Source organism: Trichechus manatus, unplaced genomic scaffold (assembly GCF_000243295.1).
Source record: "Trichechus manatus latirostris isolate Lorelei unplaced genomic scaffold, TriManLat1.0 scaffold00106, whole genome shotgun sequence".
Lineage (NCBI taxonomy): Eukaryota > Metazoa > Chordata > Mammalia > Sirenia > Trichechidae > Trichechus > Trichechus manatus.
The window spans coordinates 6401557-6426391 of record NW_004444042.1 but is presented as its reverse complement, the minus strand read 5'-3'; the positions used below and the strand labels follow the sequence as shown (position 1 = coordinate 6426391).

At 39.0% G+C, this 24835-nt stretch overlaps 1 protein-coding gene across 4 annotated transcripts in view; it reads left to right on the top strand.

Moving 5' to 3' along the window:
• VCL (vinculin) overlaps nucleotides 1-24835 on the top strand; it is a 112183-nt gene that overhangs the window by 72208 nt on the left and 15140 nt on the right. For all 4 annotated transcript variants that reach the window (XM_004383214.2, XM_004383215.2, XM_023737670.1 and 1 more), the window contains exons 7-14: nucleotides 7032-7122; nucleotides 7997-8144; nucleotides 11598-11751; nucleotides 12503-12678; nucleotides 16095-16285; nucleotides 18835-19034; nucleotides 20169-20297; nucleotides 24458-24607. In XM_004383214.2, coding sequence (XP_004383271.1) covers nucleotides 7032-7122; nucleotides 7997-8144; nucleotides 11598-11751; nucleotides 12503-12678; nucleotides 16095-16285; nucleotides 18835-19034; nucleotides 20169-20297; nucleotides 24458-24607 — 1239 coding nt within the window. The remainder of the gene's footprint in view (nucleotides 1-7031; nucleotides 7123-7996; nucleotides 8145-11597; nucleotides 11752-12502; nucleotides 12679-16094; nucleotides 16286-18834; nucleotides 19035-20168; nucleotides 20298-24457; nucleotides 24608-24835) is intronic.

Here is a 24835-nt window from a genome sequence, read left to right as displayed (position 1 = left end):
TGCTGCAAAACTAACTTTTTCAGGAATGAAAAAAAGTAAAATAAATCAGTTCACAAAAAAAAAAGTTTAAGTACATAATGACATCATATGTACTTAATTTATTAACCTGATTTTGCTTTTGTTATACAGTTACCTGGTTCAAAAATCAAAATGCTGTAAAAAGACATACATGGCAAATCTCACTCCCAACCACGTCCCCATCAGTAAAGTGCATCTTGCCAAATAAATTAAGGTTTTAAAGAGGCAGCATGAAAATTAGTTGATCATTTTACCTTTTATTGTACATTCAAATTGCAGATTTGCAAGTTTAAAAGTAACTTTGTCTTTAAACCTTTTGTTTTATTTTGAAAATAAAAATTATCTCATCCTTAAATCAATAATCATCTTATAATGATCATTAAAAATTAATTTAGCACTTTTCCTAGGAAAACCTTATTAAAAGAATTTGTGAGTTAAACACAACTCTAATTCTACCCTTTGTAAATTTAGCACTCTACATCTGCGGTTTTATATAAATCTTAGTAGTCTTTTTTTGTCTTTATATTACTTTTATCTTGATGCATATTGAGAATTAAGATGCAGCAAGAAAAAATTTAAAAGCATTTCATTGCTAAGAATTTTTGAACCCCACATAGGCGCTCCTGCCCCTCTACACCTTGAGTCACTGGATACTCTTGTTCAGAATTTGTTCCTGCCGTGGGTCTCTGCCCGCTGTGTTTCCAGGCTGGTGGTGGGTAAAGGCAGTAACTGACTCATGTGTCTTGCAAAGAAGATTACTGTACTTTACCAAAGAACGCATTAATGGTTAGAACATGCAACCCTGTAATACAGTCTCTTACTGCAGACCACTGAGATTTAACAGTTGATTTTCATTTAATTTTGAAAAAGGGCATGTGAGCTTTTTATCAGTCTTTTAGTGCTTTATTTTAGCAGCTTAGAACTATGACAGATTCTTCTCTGTGAGTTTGGGATAAATAGTTCATTTATTCATTTACACTTTATCTGGTTCAAATCCACTCAGAGGCATCTCGGAAGAAAGTCCTGGCAGGCTTCTTCTGAAAGGTCACAGCCATTGAAAAACCTAGGGAGTACAGTTGTTCTCTGAAACACATGGGGTTGCCATGAGTTGGCATTGACTCAACAGCAACTGGGTTTTTTTGTTTTAAATCTCCCCAAAAGGAGAAAAGCTCAAAATATCAAAGGAATTGATGTTTCCCTTCTGATCTAAGTGATATTTTAGTTATAATACCTGATTGTGTGTGTATAGATGGAATAGATTTTTAGAGCTAGGAAAGTATCCTTAGAGATGAGGAACTGAGGCCCAGGGAGGGTAACTTGCCTGAAGTCTCAGGGCCAGACAACTTTGTCTCATCATTGTAAGAGGTTTTTTTTTTTTAAACACTGCCTAATCTATTCTTTTCAGGAATATCTTAGTTTAAAACATTGATTTGGGGATGGAAATGTAGTCAGGAAAGGGATGGAACGGGATGGTTGGGGAGGGGAGGTGTTAGCAGAAGAAGGAACAGTAGGTTGGAAAAGTGAAAGAGAGGGGTCTTTAGTCCCCATATTTTGTTTTCTAGAGCCTTGCAGTAGTTCACTTCTCTGACTGCAGTTCTTCTTTGTTGTCTATCAGAGGAACTTATATTATTTGCAGGTGTTCTGAGGCCTAAATTTATATTAAAATTTAGAAGTGTTTCAGTTCCTGGAATAACATTCAAAAAGGGGTTCTTTTAGGTTGTCCCTCTACTTTTTGATGTGCGAGAGAGTGCCAAGGCACTGCAGTTTGTTCATTTAAGATTGATCTCTTAAGAGTTTTATGGTAAAAGGGGGGGGGGGGGCAGGGAACCAGATCCCTGCCAGCTGTCCCCAAACCTTATGACTAGACCTGGTCTTTTTACACCTATTCTAAAAATAACACACCAGGTAAGAGATTAGTGAAGACTTTTTCTCTTCTAAATTTGAGTTTTTACAGAAAAAAGTACTCAAATGAAGGTATAGTTTTTCACTCTTTTACTTCATAAAAAGTATCCAGACTATACTTTGGGTACTCAGATTTACATGAAGAGGTTTAACAAAAAGCTTTGTGGTACATGTTATGGTTGACCACGAGGGTTGTGATTATTTTCACCCTTTATAAATATGTCTCAAAACTGACTTCTCCTCTTCTTAGTTCCTCAGTGAATTTGTTTATGTCATATCCAACGTTAGTGTACTCCTTATACTTACAAGTAGTACATTGTCTCACTGTCGTAGATACTGCCCTTCAAAGGAAATATCTGTGAGATTCTTAGGAGATCAAGATACTTGTTCCCATAGACACTTTTGTTTTTAATAGCTATGTCATTAAAATGTATTGTCTTTAAGAGATTTTTTATAACCTGCTTGTCTTAGTTATCTAGTGCTGCTATAACAGAAATACCACAAGTGGGTGGCTTTAACAAACAGAAATGTATTTTAAAATTAGTTTAGAAGTCCAAATTCAGGACTCCAGCTCTAGGGGAAGGCTTTCTCTTTTGCCTCGGGGAGAAGATCTTTGTCTCTTTTCAGCCTTTGTTTCTTGGTTCCTTGGAGATCTTGTGTGAGGTGGCATCTATCTTCCCCCATCTCTGCTTGCTTGCTTTCTTGCTTGCTCAGTTTGCTCTCTTAATATCTCAGAAGAGATTGACTTAAAACACTATCTAGACTAATACTGCCTCATTAACATAACAAAGAAAATCCATTTCTGTTTCACAAATCAAAGATGTGGTGAAATTGTGCACTACAGATTAGTAAGTACAAGTAAACCTGTGTGTACCTTGGTTATTGGGTAATCCGTCCCTGTATAGGATTTACAACACATGTTTTTGGGGGGACACAGTTCAATCCATAACACTGCTCTATTCCAGAAAGAATTTAAGGTGACCCTTTCAGTGACTATTTTAAATCTGCAAAATTATCTAAAAATCAAACTCTGAATTAAAAGCTGTTAAAAACTTTGGTAACTAATTGAAATTCTCAGTTTTAAAATGCAGTTTCATTCCAATATTACCGTTGATTCTTTTTGGAGCAAATGAGTGTCTCTTAATTTTAATATCTTGATGTTGTCATATCTCCCACTCAGGAGTAAATTACTCACTTCCTGAGAATCACATTCTTTCCTTGCTGTGGAGTGACCGTTCCAGCTTTGTAAGGGAGAAAAGAAAAAAAAAAAATTTGTGAGGATACTGAATAGAGCAAAGCCAGATTTTCAGATCATATGGGAGCAGTGGAGAATAACAGTAGTCATTTAGGCTAGTGAGGATTATAAATTAGATTTCTAGAGCTTCTTTTCTGGGCAGAATTAAACAAAACCAAGATTTACAGGGCAGAGGTTTGCAAACTAGCATAGCATGTTAGTGGATGCTCTGACAGGGGTCACAGTAGAGGGTCGCAGACAGAGCTGGAGAAGAATGTAGAACAAAATTCTAACTCTTAAAAAAAAAAGACTCACTGGTCTGACAGAGATGGGAGAAACCTGGAGAGTATGGCCCCCAGACACCCTTAGAGCTCAGTAATGAAGATACTCCTGAGGTTCACCGTTCAGCCGAAGATTAGACAGGCCCATAAAACAAAATGAGACTAAAGGGGCACACCTGTCCAGGGGCAAGGACAAGAAGGCAGGAGGGGACAGGAAAGCTGATAATGGGGAATCCAAGGTCTAGAAGGGGGAAAGTATTGACATGTCATGGGTTAGCAACCAATGTCACAAAACAGTATGTGTATTAATTGTTTAATGAGAAACTAGCTTGCTCTGTAACCCTTCATCTAAAGTACAATTGAAAAAAACATTAAAAAAAGAAAGAATGTTAGTGGAATGCTTGGCGACTCTCTTTGGTTAAAGAAGAAACTTCGGAGTGTTATCTGATATGAATTAAAGAGGGTTTGTTGTAGGGGAGGAACATCACAAAGTTTAGTAAAGCAAAAAGAAAGTTTTATTCGGTATATATTCAAAAGGGCAGAAGTGGGAAGTGGACAAGCATGCTGCTAGAGCCATGTCTGCCCAAGTCCAAAGAATATTACAGAATAGGCAAGAATCAGAAAACGGAAAAGCATGCTGCTAGAGCCATGTCTGCCCGAGTCCAAAGAATATTACAGAATAGGCAAGAATCAGAAAACGGACAAGCATGCTGCCACAGCCATGTCTGCCCGAGTCCAAAGACCAGTTACAGAGCCATCAGTATATATTAACATTACAAATGGGCAAAACCATTGAAAGCTTAGCCTTTTCAGATTGGCTAGAAACTGTGATCCTACATTTTGAATCGTCTTTCTTAACAATCATTGGTACAGGTTTCAGTAACAACAGTTATGACGTTCTTCGTTGGTTCAACAAATTTCTATTCACTAAATGCTAATAGAAAAAGACAAGAGTAGAAAGTCTTTTGTGTTCTGTTTGATCGGCTTTATGTGAAAGTTTCCCTAAAAGATATTTTCCAAGATTATCTTAGCTATTGTCTTTATATTTCAGGGCCCAGTTGATGTGTCCTTGTGAGTCCTTGTGAGCCCAGCTCCAGCTGGGTCACATTCCTATGCTCAAGGAGAGGGAATAATAACTCCAATATTATTTCCTTAATCAGGTTGGAGTCAACAAACCTGAGATCAAATTGGTTTCTAGGATTAATCAGGTCTTTGACTTGGGCGTATTACTTAACCCGTCTGAGCCTCTGCTTCTTGATTTGTAAAATTAAATTACATTTAAATTTGAGGTTTAATGAAGTAATGAGGGGCAAAAAAATGCCTAAAACGGAACCTAACATGTAGGAAATGCTCAATGAAAGTTAGTTTCCTAACTAATCAGCTTTTAATATTAGAGCAGACACTAAATAATTTCTAACCTTAGTTTCCCTTTGAATTTAGATTTTTGAAATGTAATAAATATCTACTGATTTTCTCATTGAAAATATAAACGTGTTAGGGAAATGGTTATTAATAGGTCTTAAATATTTTTACATTGATATAATTTCTATTCTCCAGGGTATGTGCATACTTCCAAAGTAAGAAATTGTGATTTTTTTTTTTATCTGTACCTAGACAAAGTCCTAAAACAGGCTAGACCCTAAAGGCTATCCAAGTTGACTCTCTGAGGTTAGGAGTTGCCTGAGGTGCTCTTGAAAAGCATTGATTTGGGCTTTTATAAATTGGAATTAAGCTAAAGTAATTGAGCTAAAGTTGACCTTTGTGTTGTATTTCTATTTTTACAGTAATTTAGACCACCTTCCTTTAGTGCTATAGCTAAGAATTTGCTATTTAGAGCCTTAGATAGCACTATCAAGGTTACAGATACCAAAAACCAAAAACCAAACCCTTTGGCTGTTGAGTCGATTTCAACTCATAGCAACCCTATAGGACAAAGTAGAACTGCCCCATAGGGTTTTCCAAGGAGTGGCTGGTGGATTCCAACTGCTGACCTTTTGATTAGCAGCTGAGCTCTTAACCTCTGTGCCACCGGGGCTACATCAAGTTTACAGCAGGGGAATAACGTGTTTAGATGGGGAAACCTAAAGCTGAGAATACTATAATTTGAATAGGTAGGTTGGAAAAGCAGGGTCAGGCTGCTGACCTTAGGCCTAACTATGAGTGGTTGCACAGTGGTTAAGAGCTATGGCTGCTAACCAAAGGGTTGGCAGTTTGAATCCACCGAGCTGCTCCTTGGAAACCCTATGCGGCAGTTCTACTCTGTCCTGTAGGGTTGCTATGAGTCAGAATTGACTCGATGGCAATAGGTTAGGTATGAATGCTCCTTAAGAACTTGGCTGTTAACCAAAAGGTTGGCAGTTTGAATCTACCAGCTGCCCCTTGGAAACCTTATGGGACAGTTCAACTCTGTCCTATAGGGTTGCTATGAGTCGGAATCTACTCGCTGGCAACGAGTTTGGTTTTTGGTTTGGTATGAGTGCTCCTTGCGCTTATTTCTGCTAGGTTGTCTTGTTTGAATTAGAAGTGAGGGTGCTCCGGGTCCCCCCGTGTGGAAAACCGGTAGTGCAGCAACTTTAAGAAGCCCAGTCCTGCAGGGTCTGGAAATTGAAAGGGACTTAAGGCATTAGCATTTCAGAGGTTAATTCCATGCTTTGATGGATTGATCTCTGTCAGAATCAGTTCCCTAGATCAAAAGGGAGATGGGCTGACTTTTAAGGTGTTAAAGATACTTAAGAGATGGCCATTGTCTCAATTCTGAGGGCGAGTATTTGGGTATTTGTTATATTGTTCTCTGCATTTTTCTGTATTTAAAAAAGTTTTATTAAAATAATTTTTTAAAAAGTGAGTAGTCTTTTGTCTCAGCTTGTCATGCTGTGTGCTGGAAGATAAAGGCTGTATGTTAGTCATCATGAAACCTGGTTGTAACAGTAAACTGAGACCCACTCACTTTATCCTGCCTCGTCTTCTAGGTTAGGGATGGCAAGGAAACTAAGCATAAGGAAGGCACGGAAGGCCAGAAAAACACTTTTTTTCTATATTTAGCAGTTTAGCTGAATTAAAAATAAATTCCTAGATTAACATTTTGAATTTTTTTCCAAGCAGTAATTCAGAGTTTTTCAGGTTAGTTAAATATAGTAAAACATCATCCAGTGTGTGTGTATTTCAAAACAAGATGTAAAAGAACTGTGATTTGTGGCACCACATACTAATGAGGCTTCCCTGAAGCTGGGAGGGCTTTGGCAGGGCTACAGTACATGAATGCTGACTAGTAGGAAGGCTGAAAATGAGGCAAGTGACAACAGAGCTTTTTCCTGCTGGAGACATTGAGCATCTTTTGGCTCCAGTGATTTTAACAGTTTTCATAGTTTTAGCAACAGGGACACCAGGAAACAGGATAGGATTAACCAAAGATTTGCATGCAAGATGCTGCATTTTGACAGAAATAAGAGTTGTGGTGTGATGAGAATATTTCTAAGGCCGTTGTTGGACTACCTTAGCTATTGTATGTTAATATTGTAACTTCTTCTCTGTCTTACTTTGTATCATGGTATCTCGATTTTTGCAAAGAAAATCATTGTGAGAATTTCTCTTCAAAGGACACTGAAGCTATGAAGAGAGCATTGGCCTCCATAGACTCCAAACTGAACCAGGCCAAAGGTTGGCTCCGTGACCCCAATGCCTCCCCAGGTAACCCTCTGGCTCTGCTTTTCTGATGTACACAACAAAAAGTTAAAAACCAAGCAAACAAAATGAAAGCAAGAGAGGAAGGAAGGAGGGAGGGAGAGAGGGAGGAGGAGGACTTATATTCTCATAATCCTGAGATAACCAGTGTAACATTTTAGAATGTACTGCATATCCCATTCTCTGATAGTTTTAGCTAAATGAAGCATTGCTGGGCCTTAAAAAGACTGAAGGGCATAGACTATATCACCTCTCACCATGGAGGAATAAACCAAGCTGAGCTGGGCATTCTTTGTAGACATATTGGTTCACCCCTTCATTGAATTAGAAAGGTAACTGTTTTGAGTAAAAGCTCTTGTCTTCTCATTTCCATTGGGCAGACTTCCATTTATGCCAACAAGGTACTTAATTAAGCAAATGGAATGATGATGCCAGTAAGAATTGGAAAGCCGTGTTGACTATATAAAGATAAGACCCAAATAGGTTATTGAGCTAGGCTTTATGGCTTTTCTAATCTAATATTTATTCAGTGTTAGATTAATATTTGAATGAATGTGAAAAGCCTAATGGAGGTTGGAGGTGCTAAGTACTGTTAAATTGTTAGAGTCTGTTTTCATCACCCATATCTTTAGCACAAGGTGCTTGGTATCTCCAGATAGATATGGTTCCAAGTATCTTTTTTAGCAATGTCTGTGGTTGAAACCTCATCCCACGGTTGTAAGGGCTCTGGCTGTTAGCTATCAGATATATTGCCTTCTAGTCACTTGTCTTGTCATTTAAAATCATGTGTCCCTTCATGAATGAAATAACTTGTAAAGTACCCCCGCTGAGTAATTACTGTGTCAACAGTGTAGACATTGAATAGCTCTTTTCGTTTTAGGGGATGCTGGCGAGCAGGCCATCAGGCAGATCTTAGATGAAGCTGGAAAAGTTGGTGAACTCTGTGCAGGCAAAGAGCGCAGGGAGATCCTGGGTACCTGCAAAATGCTGGGGCAGATGACCGATCAAGTGGCTGACCTCCGAGCCAGGTAGAATACCTCTGTCTTAACAGAGCAGTTGTGGAGAATATATGGGATCTCACTCCTGATGGGGTATTTAGAAAGCAGGTCTCTGCCAATTTTACCAAATTATCTTTTTGGCTAATAAATAATATAGATATTATATTTTATTAATTCTTTTGAGATGGAGGTAAACTTTTCTTTGCTGAAAGTTTTTTTAAAAGTATGAAAATACTTTGTGATAAAGCTGAAACTTATTCTGTAATTGGAATTGAAATGTAAACCTGGTTTTTCAGTTTCTAGCTATAGGCTTGTGAAAAATAACAGGCCGTGGTGAAAGTCTGGCCTGGGTAGATATCTTTAATGAAGGATGGATAAAAACGAACATAAAGAGTGAAAACCTCGGAATTGTTTCATATATAGTTTTTAAAATTAGTTAAGTAGGTTATCCTCTAAATTGGCCATTTCTGGGCTCCTTTGAGTTTCTATTTCATCATTATTCATTTGGTTCCATAATTCTCTTACCTCCCTTTTGCCCTTCTCAAGTCTTGGGTTTTAGAGCTTTTCTTCCATAACTTAAATATGTATAGTTCGCTGTTGAAAAAACTGAGTATAATATAGGTTTGTTTGGAACCCATCCATGGAGTCTAAAGTAAAGTTCTAAAAGATTCTCATTTTTGTGGAATTTTATGATATAAACATTAAAAAAAAATTGAAGTATGATGAGACTCTAATGTAGAAAAGTTTAATTTTGTTTTGAGAATGTCATGAAACATCTTGAGATACTTGGAATACTCAGGGGGTCCATACAAACAGGGCTTGGAAATACTCCTCAAAGTATTCCCACCGTTACAGTTGGTCTCCAATATATTAACATAATAGACTTAAGAAGTCTTAAGATTTTAAATGACTGGTTGTTAGTTTTTGTGGACCAAGATCACTTTTATAATCTGATGAAAGCCATTAACCTCTACCCAAAAAGATGCATATAGACATGTCCACACAATATTATATATAATTTCCGGAAGTTCGTGGATTCACTGGAGCCCTGAAAGTTCCAGGAGCTTCAGGTTAAAAGTCTCTCCCTTAAAGGGGAGAAGGAACAGCTTAAATAACCATGATCCCATTAAGCTCAGTCAGCCTTTTTCTCCTGCTGCGAAGCAGTCTCCCGTCATGAGCATGACAAGAACTGTGCAGAAAGGACAAAAAGAAGTTCTGTTCCTGTTTGCAGAAATGCCGGTGGAGTCTGACAAGATTCTTGGCTCCTTTGTCTGCAGCCTTTTCACAGTGCGGTAGACAGTTTTCACTTGGAATTCTCAGATACACGGTTGTATGTGTTTAGAGAAAGATGAATATGAGCAAGAGAGTAAGGTAGTTGCTGTAGGGGCTCAACCATTAACCTGTGAAGAGAAAAGGTAGAAACAGTGATGAGCAGCCATGGGCCTACTTCACAGTGGAGCCTGCAGTATCCATTTACAGTGAAAGATTAGAAAGCTATTTTCCTGTTATTCCTTCTTAAATACGCTCAGCTATTTTACATTTAAGTGGCTGAGAAGCAATAAGTTTCCTGATTGATATTCTTCTGTTCAGTGAAGTAGGGTTTTTAGGCTGTAATATTTTTCCCTGTGGGACTCAGTCAACTTTTTATTTTGAGTGAGAAAATTTTGCAGCCCATAAATATTTTTACCTTCTCACAGTTGAACTCTTACACATATCAAAACGTTCCTCCTCATGAGTTACTAGATTTGAAGGAAAAAAAGCAAATTAAATCATAGAGAGTATGTTTTCCACTCCACTGCCGTGTAAAAGGGGGGCCTCAAGTGCAGGTAAAAGGTGTAGTTCTTTATATACCTTTATATACTTATAACCAAACCAGTTGCTGTTGAGTTGATTCTGACTCGTGGAGACCCTATGTGGGTCAGAGTAGAACTGTACTGCATAGAGTTTTCAGTGGCTGATTGCCACCCCCATTTGGAAGTAGATTGCCAGGCCTTTCTTCTGAGGCATCTCTGGGTGGACTCAAACTGCCAACCTTTCAGTTAGCAGCTGAGCACTTAACTGTTTGCACCACCCAGGGACTCCTATGTATATGTATATACCTCCATGAAATAAATCTATGGAATTCGTTACCTCAAGTATTGGTGTAGCTGGAAAATAGAGGTGAACCCAAAAAGAGGATAGATAAATGAATTAATGACAAGTTTGTATTATTACGGGAAATAAAGTTGTTTTAGAGTTCATCCTAAAATAGAAAGTTCAGATTAGGATGGTCAACCGTGCCATTCTATGAAATGATAAAGTTTCCACCCATATCGTAGAATTTACAAAACAACCACGGTGCCATCGAGTCGATCCCAACTTATAGCGACCCTATAGGACAGAGTAGAAGTGCTCCATAGAGTTTCCAAGGAGCACCGAGTAGACTCAAACTGCCAACGCTTGGTTAGCAGCCATAGCTCTTAATCACTGGGCCACTGGCTTGATGAAAAAGGTCTGAGTTTGTGCGGCAAATCTTACTTCGTTATTACTTGGAAAGTCTCTTTCACAGGGAAAACAAGTTTCTACTAATTCATGTCAATATTTGTAATAGTAGCATACCACTTCTCAGAGAGGAAAATAGTGAAATTAGTTCTTCAGGAACTTGATGGAAAACAAGTTCCTTGTACCCACATGCTTTCCTCAGTACTAACTGGCTTTGATATTTCTAGATTGCATAGGAGTGGAAAGTAGATATTTAAAAATTACCATTAGGTTCATTATAGTGATAATAATGGCAATAATTCAATAATGATAATAGGTTATATATTTGTATAGCTTTTTATTGCCAAAATGTTTTCAAGTGTATTTTCTTGATGCTCAAAGAAACTGTTTGGTAAGAAGGGCAAGGGCAAGTATTGTTACCCCCCACCTCTCATTTTATAAGTTAGAAAATTGAAGTCCAGTGAGGTGAAACATCTTAAATAAGGTTCCACAAGTACTAGGGGCCAGGATTGGAACACAGATCTGCTTGGTCTGGTTTCAATAACACTGTGTGTGCTGCCACTTGAAGCACTTCACTGTATATTGCCCATAAATTAGAGAATCTAAGGGGCTATTTCTAAAGCACACATTACTATGGTAACAACGCCCTCCATAGCAATAAAATCATGAGAACATTTCTCTCCTGAAGTTTAGCTTTGATTATATAATCACCACCCGAAGCAGAGTCATTATTATCAAAATTTGCAGACCTGGTCTTCATAGTGGTTATACAGTTCTATGAAGGTAATGTGTGTTTCTAAAAGCAAAGGAGAAAATAGATGGTTTGGGTGTCGTGCTTTGTTTATCTCTGTGTTTTCTTGTGCTATCCCATGTTTACTGGGAAAGAGTGGGGAGAAAGACAAGCATGTTAACAAAAACGACATGTACTGTGCTGTTAGGAATCTTTTGCTGGTAAGTATTTGCAGAGTACAATGGCAGTCTGCATCTGTATGTTTTGAGCAGAGGACAAGGAGCCTCACCGGTGGCCATGCAGAAAGCCCAGCAGGTGTCTCAGGGTCTGGATGTGCTCACAGCAAAAGTGGAAAACGCAGCCCGTAAGCTGGAAGCCATGACAAACTCAAAGCAGAGCATCGCGAAGAAAATTGATGCTGCTCAGGTAGTGATGTGATCTTCAGGAGGGGTGGGGACAGCAAAGCGAAGGAGAACTGCTCCATAAATATCCTCTTCCCCTCCCTCCCCTTCTCTCTCTGCAACTGTCATACATAGGGAAGAAAGAGTAATTTATTTTCTAGTCAGTGGCTGTGGGTAGATAATGGGTGTTTCTGGGTGATGACTGATTCTCAGCAGTTGCCCCTGTCAGCACCTCCCCTGCCACTACAAGTTTAGACTAATGCTTTTCATATTTTGAAATAAAGATTTTGATTTTGAATACTTTGATTAGTTAAAAGTAAGCACACTGAGTACCAAGAGTAAAATCTTAGTTTCTGATACAGATTACTGTATATTAAAACCGTTCCTCGTCTCAAAACTTTCAACAATTGGTCAAAGCAATGTTAAAGAGTTAAGGTTTTCTGATACTAGCCAACTGTAAAATGATTTTCAAGCATTTTACAAAGAAACACAAATGTTTAAGACACTCTAGAATTAATAAGGTGTGATTAAGTCGGAGATGAGACAAATCTTGTGCAGATATTTTATTCTAATGAGGATGAAAACAGATTGTTACTAAAATGATAAGGAATTGAGTGGATCTTACCTGAGCTAAGAACCCATGTAAAACAGTAAGGATTAGCATTATAAAAATGATTACTGGTGTGCCTTGTGATTTACTTTAGAAATTTAAGTTTAATAAAATGTGGTTCATGAGTAGATCACCATTTGTTTCTTCCCCTTTTCTATCTGTGTAGAATTGGCTTGCAGATCCAAATGGTGGACCAGAAGGAGAAGAACAAATTCGAGGGGCTTTGGCTGAAGCTCGGAAAATAGCAGAATTATGTGATGATCCTAAAGAAAGAGATGACATTCTACGTTCACTTGGAGAAATATCTGCCCTGACTTCTAAATTAGCAGATCTACGAAGACAGTATGTATTTAATCCCTTAAATTACCCTTAAGTCAACCAACCTCTCTCTCTTTTTAACCTAAGCACATGCATACTTAAATTCTCATAGGTCAAATGGATGAATGCTGCTGCTCCCCTATATTTTCATTGATTCTGTGTGACATGGCTGGATTGGGTATTACGTCTTTTACAAACGACATAACTGAGATTTAGCGATTTATTGCTGATCCCATAGTCTTAATAGGAAAAGGATGCTAAGAACTCATTTTTTGATTTTTAGGAAAAAACAAATTCTAAGCTAAGATTTTTCCTGCTCCATCATGTTTGTGTCATATCTGTTCCCCAGACAGATGAGGAAAATAAATTTTGTGGCTAACTATGAAAAGACAGGAGCGTGTGTGTGTGTGTGTGTGTGTGTGTGTGTGTGTGTGTGTGTGTGTGTGTGTGTGTGTGTAAGAGAGAGAGAGGTAGACTTAAGAAGGTGCTTCTTCCTTCCCAGCAATGTTATTTCTTAAGTTGCAATTATAAGAGGTCCCTAAATTACATTTTTTGGATGATTATTCCTGTAACAACCTCCTCACCACAGCTTCCTCTTCTAAAGACTTTCATGGCACGGCACCTACTTTGGTCATTTGGAAAAAAAAAAAAAGTGTTACTGTCTTCTTTTGATAGATAACTCTTTTCTCATTGGGAAAAACTGCAATAATGCTAATGGAAGGGGGAAAAAAACACCAAGGAAGGGTACAAGATAAAAAGTAAAAGTTGCTCTCTTTCCTACTTCAGTCCTCCAATCCCATTCTCCAGGGATAATCATGGTCAAGTGTTTTGTGAAATACTCCCTTTTATTTAACTTGCACGTTTCGTTTTGTGTTCTTCCATGGGGAGTGGCTGACCGTTTTCCAGTGAGAGATACTGTAGAGTTCTTTCAAGTCTTATATTGACTAAGAGGGCAATGTTGGCTGAGAAAGCAAACTCCCGCCTAAAGAATGTGATTTGGTGGGAGTAGAGCAGATGTGTTTTAGGGAGGAGATTACGGTGATGGACATCAACTTAGGTGACAACTCAAATTTGCTGGCGTGCCGAGCTCAGTCATTTGGAGATTACTACTTTATGCCCAAAATCTTGAATTATTTAAGTGGAGAAAATGTATAATTTAAGAATTTTAAAATATAGTTGTCTACACAGTTGTCTATTTTCATTAATGTTAAGCCATTACTATTGTCAGTTTACATTCCTTTTAGATTTTAAAATACTCAAAGGCAGAGACTATGTTACATAGTAAGCCTCATTAAATGTTTTTTAATGATGAAGCAATAATGAATGATAATAGTAGTAAAAGCACATCTTTGTGTGTGGTCACTTATGCTGTCATTGCTTATTACTATAATATGTACATATACACGCATACATGTATATACACGTATAACATCCTGGCAGCAAGCCATCACCAGTGTGAAAACCCTCTTTATCCAGCTTTACAATGAAGGCTGTAGAGATTTAGAACTATAAAAGAGCTCTTAAGAGAGTACCTAAATTAGTCATTTCTGGCAGACAGGCTAATAATTTCATCTTTACAGTGAGACAGATAAGGTTAGTCTGAAGATTGCTTTTCTATGACTGAATGGACTTCAGATATAAAATGAGTCAGACTCTTTGTATGCTCATGATGGTTAGAATCTGAAGTCTTTGGAGTAAGGTTTTGGGGGCAGTTATCTCCCCTTTATGTTGTAATTGTGGTTGCTTTTTATTTCTGTGCTGGTGCTCTTCTTGAGGTTTTTTGGTTATAAGGAACTAGCTTAAGCAAAAAGTGAGGGTTTATTGAAAGATATACAGTCATGTGCCATATAACATTTCTTTGGGCAACGTCTGACCGCATATACATCCGTGGTCACAACCCCCATGAAGCCTATTAAAAGTTCGAGGTGTACACAATGGTTTGTAATAACAAACGGGTGCTATTTTGTGATGCGCATCAAAACATTGTTATTACTGTATTATTATGTTAAGGATGTTTTAGTGTATCTGGAATTGTTTCTTTAACGTTTTTTATGCATAGAAAGTAACACTATATACTATACAGCAAGACAAACGTTTGACTAACTGAGGTTAGATTCGAACTGTACCTAACTCTTCCAACTTAACGTACAAAATTCGACTTAAAGACAGATTTAGGTACGGAACTCGTTCATAATCTGGGGACTGCCTGTATATAATATGGTATTCGCACAACGTCCAAATCATTTAACTTCCTATTTCACAGGATGTATTGTGGACGTTAAGTGACGCATGACTGCGTAGGTGTCTAATGGAACCCAACAGCTTGCACAGTGGGACCAGGCCTTGTGGCAACTAGAAGCCCCTTCCTCTATCTCTTAGCAGTTGTGTAGTACCCTCTGTTTCTTTCTGTGTATTGACCTTATTTATTTGAGGCTTCTTCGTCTGGCTTTGACCTACCAGGGCCTAGGCTGAATATGACTTGCCACCTCTATTCTACCACTGGTTGGCTATGCAGTGGTTGAAGTATGGACCAAGGACTACCTACTTCAGAATCACCTGGGAAGGTTGTTAAAAATGCAGACTCCTGTACCCCACCCCAGACATACTGAATCAGAATCTCTTTTGATGGTGGGTTTAACAATCTGCATTTAAAAATAAGAAAATCCCAGGTGATTTTTATCCACATTGAGCTTTGGGAACCACCAGAGTCTAATTGGGTGCCTTGCCTGAATGTGGTTATATTGTCTTTGAGATAGGTAACCACCCAGTTCAGTCAGCTGTGGCAAGGATTGGAGATTATGTGATACCAGCATAAGTACATATAGTAGCTAAAAATGAGGGCTCTCAAGTCAGAGTGCCTGGGTGTGAGTCCTAGCTCCACCACAGTAAGTAATGGGACCTTGGGTAAATTAGCCAACCTTTTTGTGCCTCAGTTTTGGTGTTTTAATAATGGGGCTAATATTGGTATCTACGTCGCAAGACTGTTGTCAGAATTAAATGAGTTCATACCAGAAGAGGTTTTGAGTATTAAATGAACTAATACAAGAGAGTGCTTGCAACAGTACCTGGCAGAGTTAGGACTCAAAAGATAGTAAGTACTACTACTACTCTACTATAACTACTCCAGCTACTACTTCAACAACAAACATGGCTGCCTGGGCCCACCTGTAGTAGGCGCTATGGGGACTAGTGTTTTTCAGAGATGGCAGACTAAGGGAGTCAGCCAACCCAGTGCCCTTGACTGCCCCAAACTCATATTTAATGTCTTAACTAGGACAAAACAATCTGAATTTAAATAATTTCTTATACAAGGTCCAGATAGATAAACCTTTCAAACCAAGTTAGTAATAATGATTGTTCGTCATAAGCAATTAAGTCATCTCAATGTAAATAGTGTCTCTGTGTGACAAGATGGCTGCTTTTTTTTTTTTTCTCTTCAGGGGGAAGGGAGATGCTCCAGAGGCCCGGGCGCTGGCCAAACAGGTGGCCACGGCCCTGCAGAACCTGCAGACCAAAACCAATAGGGCTGTGGCCAACAGCAGACCCACCAAAGCAGCTGTCCATCTTGAGGGCAAGATTGAGCAAGCCCAGCGGTGGATTGATAATCCCACAGTGGATGACCGGGGAGTAGGTAAGGTTATCAGTACACTTAGCCTTCATTAAACTGGTCTCAGTGAAAATAAGCAAGTTATTCATAGGGATCTTGTGCCGTCTATAATTAGATGCTGAAGGGCTTCTTTAGCCTCTGGCGATTAAGTCACTTTACAGTGTGATAGCATTCATAGATGTAAACAATAAGATTCTTGTGATTTAATCAAGACGTATTAGAGAATAAATGACTTTGCTGCCAACGAATAGAAAAGTCCTCATGTTGAAATTGAAAACAAGCTATTTTCTAGTCCTATGCGTGAATCCACCAGGCTCTCCTTAGAAACCCTATGGGGCAGTTCTACTCTGTCCTATAAGGTCACTATGAGTTGGAATTGACTCTACGGCAATGGGTTTTTTTTGGTTTTTATGCATGCTTCTCCTCTCTTATAACCAAAAAACCAGTTGTGCTTGAGTCAGTTCCAACTTTGGTGACTGTATTGTATATTTCAGTTATTACAGTCCTTGTAAGGTGCTCAATTAAATATAATTTTTGAAAATGAGTAAAAGACACCTAACTTCCAAGGTTATTCTCTGTTGTGAGGACTCCTGCATCACAAAGTCACTTATAGATTTGTAAACTTGATATCCTGAAATTTTGATTTTGAGAAGACTTTAGGAATGGACCTGTAAGAATTTGTCATATTGTGATAGCAAGCCTGCTGAAGCTGAAAGATCTTTTTACTCCATTTGCTATATTTGTTGGATAAAAAGATAAAATTTTTAAATGGTGATACCCAGTGTTGGTAAGGGAATTGGGCAGACGTGTAATTTACTGGTGGTGGAATACACTGGTACATACTTTCTGAATGGTTATTTGGTATTATATTTCAAGGGTTTTTAAAAAGTTCATACTCATTGATACAGCAATTTGACTTCTCGGAATTTATTCTAAGAAATAATTAGAGGTGTTTCTAAAGACTTAGATATACTAATGTATATAAACGGTAAATGTTTAATAATAAGGTAAATGGCCAAATAATTATGGTTAATATGATAAAATATTGCATAGATTTTATATCATGATTTTTGAAGAAAATTTAATATTTAAAAAATGCTCATTTTAAATAAGAAGCAAAGAAAAAAATTAACATACAGTTATCATCCCAATTTTGTAAAAAAGAAATGTGTGCGTGTATAGATGCATTGCAGTTCCTGGGTGGTGCAAATGGTGAAGCAGTCAGCTACTAACAGAAAGGTTGGCAGTTTGAACCCACCCTGAGGCATCTTGGAAGAAAGCCCTGGTGATTTATTTCTGAAAGGTCACAGCCATGAAAACCCTACGGAGTACAGTTCTACTCTACAATACATGGGGTCTCTATGAGTTGGAATTGATTTGACGACAACTGGTGGTGGTGGTGGTGGATAGATGCATGCAATGCATGAAAAAAGTCTGGAAGGAAATGTTCTAATATGTCAATTCCCAAGTGAGGGGATTATAGGCAGTTTATTCTTATGTATATTTTTCTGTATTTCCCCAGTTTTTTCTGTCGTTGTTGTTGTTAGGTGCCGTTGAGCGGGTTCCGACGCATAGCTAGCCTGTCCACAACAGAATGAAACACTGCCTGGTCCTGTACCATCCTCACAATTGTTGCTATGTTTGAGCCCCTTGTTGCAGCCACTGTATCAATCCATCTCGTTGAAGGTCTTCCTCTTTTTCACTGACCCTCTACTTTACCAAGCATGATGTCCTTCTCCAGGGACTAGTCCGTCCTGATAACATATCCAAAGTACGTGAGATGAAGTCTCGCCATCCTTACTTCTAAGGAGCATTCTGGCTATACTTTTTCCAAGAGAGATTTCTTCATTCTTCTGGCAGTCCATGGTATATTCAGTATTCTTCACTAATACCATAATTCGAATGCATCAATTCTTCTTCGGTCATCCTTATTCATTGTCCAGGTTTCACATGCATATGAGGCGATTGAAAGTACCATGGCTTGGGTCAGGCGTACCTTAGTCCTCAAGGTGACATCTTTGCTTTTTAACACTTTAAAGAGGTCTTTTGCAGCAGATTTGCCCAACGCAATATGTGGTTGGATTTCTTGACTGCTGCTTCCATGAGCATTGATTGTGGATCCAAGTAAAATGAAATCCTTAACAACTTCAATCTTTTCTCCGTTTATCATGATGTTGCTTATTGGTCCAGTTGTGAGGATTTTTGTTTCCTTTATGTTGAGGTGTAATCCATACTGAAAGCTGTAGTCTTTGATCTTCGTCAGGAAGTGCTTCAAGTCCTCTTCACTTTCAGCAAGCAAGGTTGTGTCATCTGCACATCGCAGGTTGTTAACAAGTCTTCCTCCAATCCTGATGCCGCATTCTTCTTCATGTAGTCCAGCTTCTCAGATTATTTGCTCAGCACACAGATTGAATAAGTACGGTGAAAGGATACAACCCTAACACACACCTTTCCTTATTTTAAACCATGCATGCTTTTTTTCCACGCATTAGGGGGAAAAATCACTAAATGTTATTATTATATTATTTGCCTTCTCTGAGTCTATGTGAGTTTTAACATTTTCCTTGGTCCAGGTCAGGCTGCCATCCGGGGGCTTGTGGCCGAAGGGCATCGTCTGGCTAATGTCATGATGGGGCCTTATCGCCAAGATCTTCTTGCAAAGTGTGACCGAGTGGACCAGCTGACGGCCCAGCTGGCCGACCTGGCTGCCAGAGGGGAAGGAGAGAGTCCTCAGGCGAGAGCACTTGCATCTCAGCTCCAAGACTCCTTAAAGGTAGAACTCAGAAGCAAATGTCATTAAGTTTATAATGTTACTATTATTGAAAAATTAGGGAGGGAGAGGGAGTTTTTAAAAATGTAGAATTTTCTTGAGTCTAGGGCAAGTGCAGAGTGTGTCCAAAAATGTAAAGAAATCCAGACTTAGTAGGAAAAACCTCACTAGGCTGTGGTAGCAATTAAAGCCTTGTTTCTCAAATTTCACTCAATCAAGACCTCCTTCATGAGTTTTGCTGTATTCACATATTGCTTGTACTTTTATTTAGTCAATGTTTTTCTTAAAATGTACTCCCTTTTTTTTTTTTTAACTTAAATAAGGTATTTAAAAGAAAACTTTGAAATAAGTTTGAAATCGTGGGCTTGATGAACTAGTTATATTTTTCTAATATTCATTAGAAGAAGCACATAATTATTAGGATAAAAACATTTTGCCCATGTAACGCCTAAAATCATCCCAGGTATCACCAGCCAGCACATGCCACTACCTTGAGAAACACTGGGGCTGATGGAGACTTCATTGTATAAATCCAGAGAACTTAAATTAAACTGACTGTAAGAAAGATCTTTTTAGTGACTTCTAAGAATTCTCTTGTTTAAACCCATGTTAAGAAATGGATACATATATTGTTTATCAAGTTTTTTTAGAAGCTTAATTAAGAAAACCTGGATCCGGGAAAAAAAAAATCCTATTCTTGATTTCTTTCCTCTTAAAATAATAAAATGCTTAGAAATTTGGTATTGTATCCACCAAATAGGTACAGTGGTCTTTATCAAGCCCTTCCAGCACTGGGAATGGTGAGGAACTCTAGTCTCAGGGCCTGCTTCGGGCTTAACCCCATAGAGGCCCCTAAGAGGGAAAGTGAGATTCCTTGATTGGGTAGAACAGTCTCTAGGAAAATGTGGGTCATGGTTTACCCCTCCTAGAAGACACAAATCTCTTAGGGGGCAGGATTTGTATCTTATAGCTGTTCTATGCTAGGTCAGTGCTCTGTACACATTTGGCACTCATGCATATTTGCTGAAAGAAGGACTAAATGAGTGATTGAAGGAATGTGTCAGTTAAGTGAGGACATCAGCAGATATGTTTGTTGGCTATTTCTGGAAATTTTCATTTGTGAACAATGTTTTCAAGGATCTGAAAGCCCAGATGCAGGAGGCCATGACTCAGGAGGTGTCGGATGTTTTCAGTGATACCACAACTCCCATCAAGCTGTTGGCAGTGGCAGCCACTGCCCCTCCTGATGCACCTAATAGGGAAGAGGTGGGTATCTGAGGTTTTCCATTTCTTTTGCTGGACAGCCCTATATTGTTGTTGTTAGGTGCCGTTGAGTCGGCTCCAACTTACAGTGACCCTGTGTATAACAGAATGAAACGTTACCTGGCCTGCACCATCCTCACAGTTGTTGCTATGTTCTGAGCTCATTGTTGTAGCCAGTATGTCATTTTATCTCGTTGAGGGTCTCCCTTTTTTCGCTGACCCTGTGCTTTACCAAGCATGATATCTTTCTCTAGCAGTTGGTCCTTCCTGATGACATATCTGATGTAAGCGAGCTAAAGTCTCACCATCCTTGCTTCTAAGTAGCATTCTGGCTGCTTCCTCCAAGACAGATTTGTTCATTCTTCTGGCAGTCCATAATGTATCCAATATTCTTCACCAACACCACGATCCAAAAAGTTGTATATGTCAATTCTTTGGTCTTCACTGTTCATTGTCCAGCTTTCCCATGCATATGAGGTAATCGAAAATACCATGGCTTGGGTCAGGTGCACCTTAGTCATCAAAGTGACATCTTTGTTTTTTTTTTTAACACTTTCAAGAGGTCTTTTGCAGCAGATTTTCCAATGCAGTACTTCAGCTCTATATGTGTATATACATATATATATCACATATATATATTTATATAAAGGTAAGATGTGATTATGGCATATATCAGGAGCAGTGTTGGGAGATTTTGGATGAAGGGTGGAAGGAGGAAGGCCCTGCCATCTCTTCTTTTAGTCATCAAGTATGTCGGTTCAGCAATGTCTTTAAGTGCAAGCAGTAGAAGATCTGATCATCAGATCAAAATAAACAAATAGGGGTTTATTTTCATCACATAGCAAGAAACCTGGAGGTAGATAGCCTTGGCATTGGTTCAGTAGCATAACACCATTAGGTGGCATCTCGGTGATTTTCTTGGTCTTTTTTTTAATGGTTGTGAGATTGCTGCCGCAGCCCCAGGCTTCATGTTCAAGACAGGAATACATGAAGGATGAGGTGCTCCAGTGACAGCTGTCACTTTTACTAGGGCACTTTATTCTCAACATAGAAGTAGGGTAACCATTTCAGTAGTTTCATATCATCCCCCTATTCAAACCCTTCCAATGTCTTTGTTTCAGAGTAAAACCACAGTCCTTATAATGACTCGTAAGGCCAGTGATGTGCTGGTTAGCTCTTGAGGAAGAAAAAAAAAAAAGAAGAAAGCCCTTATGTGTAGTGTTTGTTGATTTCCATGATGTAAATACTTCCACCATGGCCATTTCAACGTAAAGTCACTAAAAGCAGAGTTGGGAAAAAATGGGCCCATTTGGCTCTTACAAGCTGGTGTGATTTGGTACAGGCTGGCTTCAGCCCACGTCTGAATGAGGCCCCACACAGTCTGGTCCCTCATCTACTTCTCTGTCCTCAGACAGTACCACTCATCTCCTTCACACTTCTCTGTCTACTTTGGGCTTCTCATGTTGTATTCCTCGTATTGCTTGTTATGTTAAGTATGTTAAAACATACTTTGTACTTGTTAATAAGTACGGAGGTCTAACAGCCTTTGTACTTGCTGTTCTCTGTGGTCTTCTGCTTTCTACTCAAATGTCACTTTTCAGTGACCACCTTATATACAACCCTACCCCAACCCCAGGCACTCCCTACTCTCTGTATCCTGCTTTTCTTCTTAGCCTTTATCAACAGGTGACATACAATGTATTCACCTGTCTTTTGTTGTTATTGTCTGTCTCCCTCACCTTAGCATGAAAGCTCCATGCAGGCAGGGACTTTGTTTTGTCACAGCTTTATTACAGTTCCTGGAACAATGCCTGGTACATAGTTGGTGCACACTAAATATGTGTTGAATGAATAAATGAAACTGAAGGCTTTTGCAGAAATCCTTTCCTTACGCCTCATTGTCTGGAACCTCTGCTTATGTCTCATATTCTGGAAGTCTGTCACGTGGCCATCCTTAGCTTCAAAGGAATTTAGGAAAGCAAGTATTTGGTTTCCCAGCCTCTATAGCATTGGCAGCAAAGGAGAAGAGGTTTGGGAATATTTGCTGAGCCAGGAACAAAAGACAATGCAGAACTGGTGGGTGTTTGTTAATGACCTCCATTTTCTTTCTCTAGCCTGATTTACTGGGCAGTTCAGCTCATGGGCCCCTCAAGCTGGAATGATTTGCTATTTTTTCAGACTAGTTGATCCAAGTTTCAGACTAGTAGGTCCAGGTTTGCTGGTCATCTCCACCCAAATGCTTCATAGGTACTTTAGCATGTGTTATCCTTCTCCTGTTCTCTCTTGGAAATTTGGGAGTCACCACTGATTTTTCCCTTACCCTCACCTTCCCACACCAGTAAGTAACTGAGGGCTTGCTAATTTGATCTCCCAAATATTTCTCGAATCATTTCCATTTTCCATCCCTGATACCACAACTCTAGTTCTGGTCATTGTCCGCTAATGCCTGTCTGGTCTGCCTTAAATCTGCCACTAGGCCACCAATCAAATAAAAATAGAAATATGACTCTGCTATTCTGCTTAAACCCTTTAGTGGTATTAGGTAATTAGTAATACCTAATTGTTTATGGTTTTCTGCATACTCTGTCCTTTTTCTCTTCCATGTCTTTGTTCTTTCTGTCTCTCTGCCTAATTCTCTTTCCTTCCTTCTTTATTGACTAATTCTTATTTATCCTATTATCCTTTTCTCCTATAATATTAGTGCTTAGCTCTAATATTGCACTTAGCACATTGTATTATAAATAACTGTTTATAAGCATTTCCTCCTGCCCCACTAGCCTATGAGCTCCTTGAGATGCAGAGATTGGTTATGTCATATTCATATTTATATCCTTAGCAAATACCCCAGGGTTTGCCATGTAGTAGGTGCTCAATAAATTTTGGTTGAGTGACAAGAAAAGCAAGCTAAGCAGTCAGTTAATTCAGAGGGAACAGCAGACATGGTCGGGGATCTAGATGGTCAACCAAGATAGGCAAAAGCCCTATAGGTTCAGAATGTGGGAGACCAGCTGAAGTAAAAAATAAGGACTGAGACCAGGAGAAGGGGACTAGGAGATCAGAGATGTAGGAAGAGAATCTGGGCATTAGGCAGCAAGTACCCAGGTAGCTGAATCCAAACAAGAGGCTACGATGAGGAAGAGAGTTAAGTGGATAGACCAAGAACTGAACTGTCAAGGAGAATGGAGCCTGCTTATGAACCAAGAGCCCTTGCAAAGCAGGTGATCTTTAAAGACTTCCCAGAGCCAGAACTGGCCTCTGAGTAGGAGCAGGTAGACTCTCAGGAGTCAAAGAAGAGGATGAGTTGTGTCAGGCAATTCTCAGCACACTCTGTGTGTAGTGTAATCCTGACCTAGTAATGTTTGATATATTTTGCTTTTTCCAGCATCGTTTCTAATAATGTTAACCAAACAAGTGACAGAAGAGCCTTTGTCATTTTAACTGTGCTAATTAGCCCCTCCATGGTATGTATCCTTTCATAATATCCACATTGGAGGAAAAGTTAACCTTTTTAAAATTTGATAGCTGAACGAACAATTCAATAGATGGTTTTGCATTAGGGGTTAATAAAAGTCAGCCATCCTTGCTTTTGTGTCAGGCCTGAGTGTGAGCACCAGCTCTGGTTTTCCGCACGGAGGTCGGGGCAGAGTTTTTACGCCATTAGTGCTAATGGGATCTAGTAGGGATGCTGCCGTAGGGAAGCTGGAGCTCAGTTTAGGATTCTCTGTGGATATTCTTGGCTTTTAATGCACCCAGCCCCTTACGATAGAGCTTGGACTGGGTTTGTTTGTCTTCTTTAAACCAGATGATAAGCTTCTTGGGAATGGGGATTATTTAGTCTTCACATTCTGTGAACTCCTTGTTGCAGTGTTGTGTGTCCTGCTACCATTTGGTAAGCACTAGTTGAACCAAAATTCAAGGTTGTGTATGTGTGTGTGCACACGAGTGTACATTGCGTGTGTGTGTATGTGTATGTGCACGCACATGATGTCTATGGTCAAACCTCTGAAGCCAAGACTTGGCTTTTGACTGTTGTCTTATTAACTAGGGTTTGATATCATTTGCTTGTGCAGTTGCTGCCTCTGCTTAACAAAGAGACCTTTTCTTAGGCTGTCTGGCCATTTTGCTGAAATAAATTTTCTTGTTGTCTTTATTTTTTCCCCAAGGTATTTGATGAGAGGGCAGCTAACTTTGAAAACCATTCAGGAAGGCTTGGTGCCACTGCAGAGAAGGCGGCTGCTGTTGGAACTGCTAATAAATCCACAGTGGAAGGCATTCAGGCGTCAGTGAAGACGGCACGAGAACTCACACCCCAGGTCTGGTTTTGCTCGCTCTTCATTTAAACACTTACCATATATTATTCAGTGAAAAAAACCTAATCACAGGACAATTTATAAACATTTTGAACACTTAATGTAAAATGCCGTTAAGTAGACCACACATATCCATAGTCATCTCTAGGGTTAGGATTACAGGGGAATTTTTACTTTATATATATATTTTTGTAATGTTGAAAGTTTTTACAATAATTATATATTAGTTTT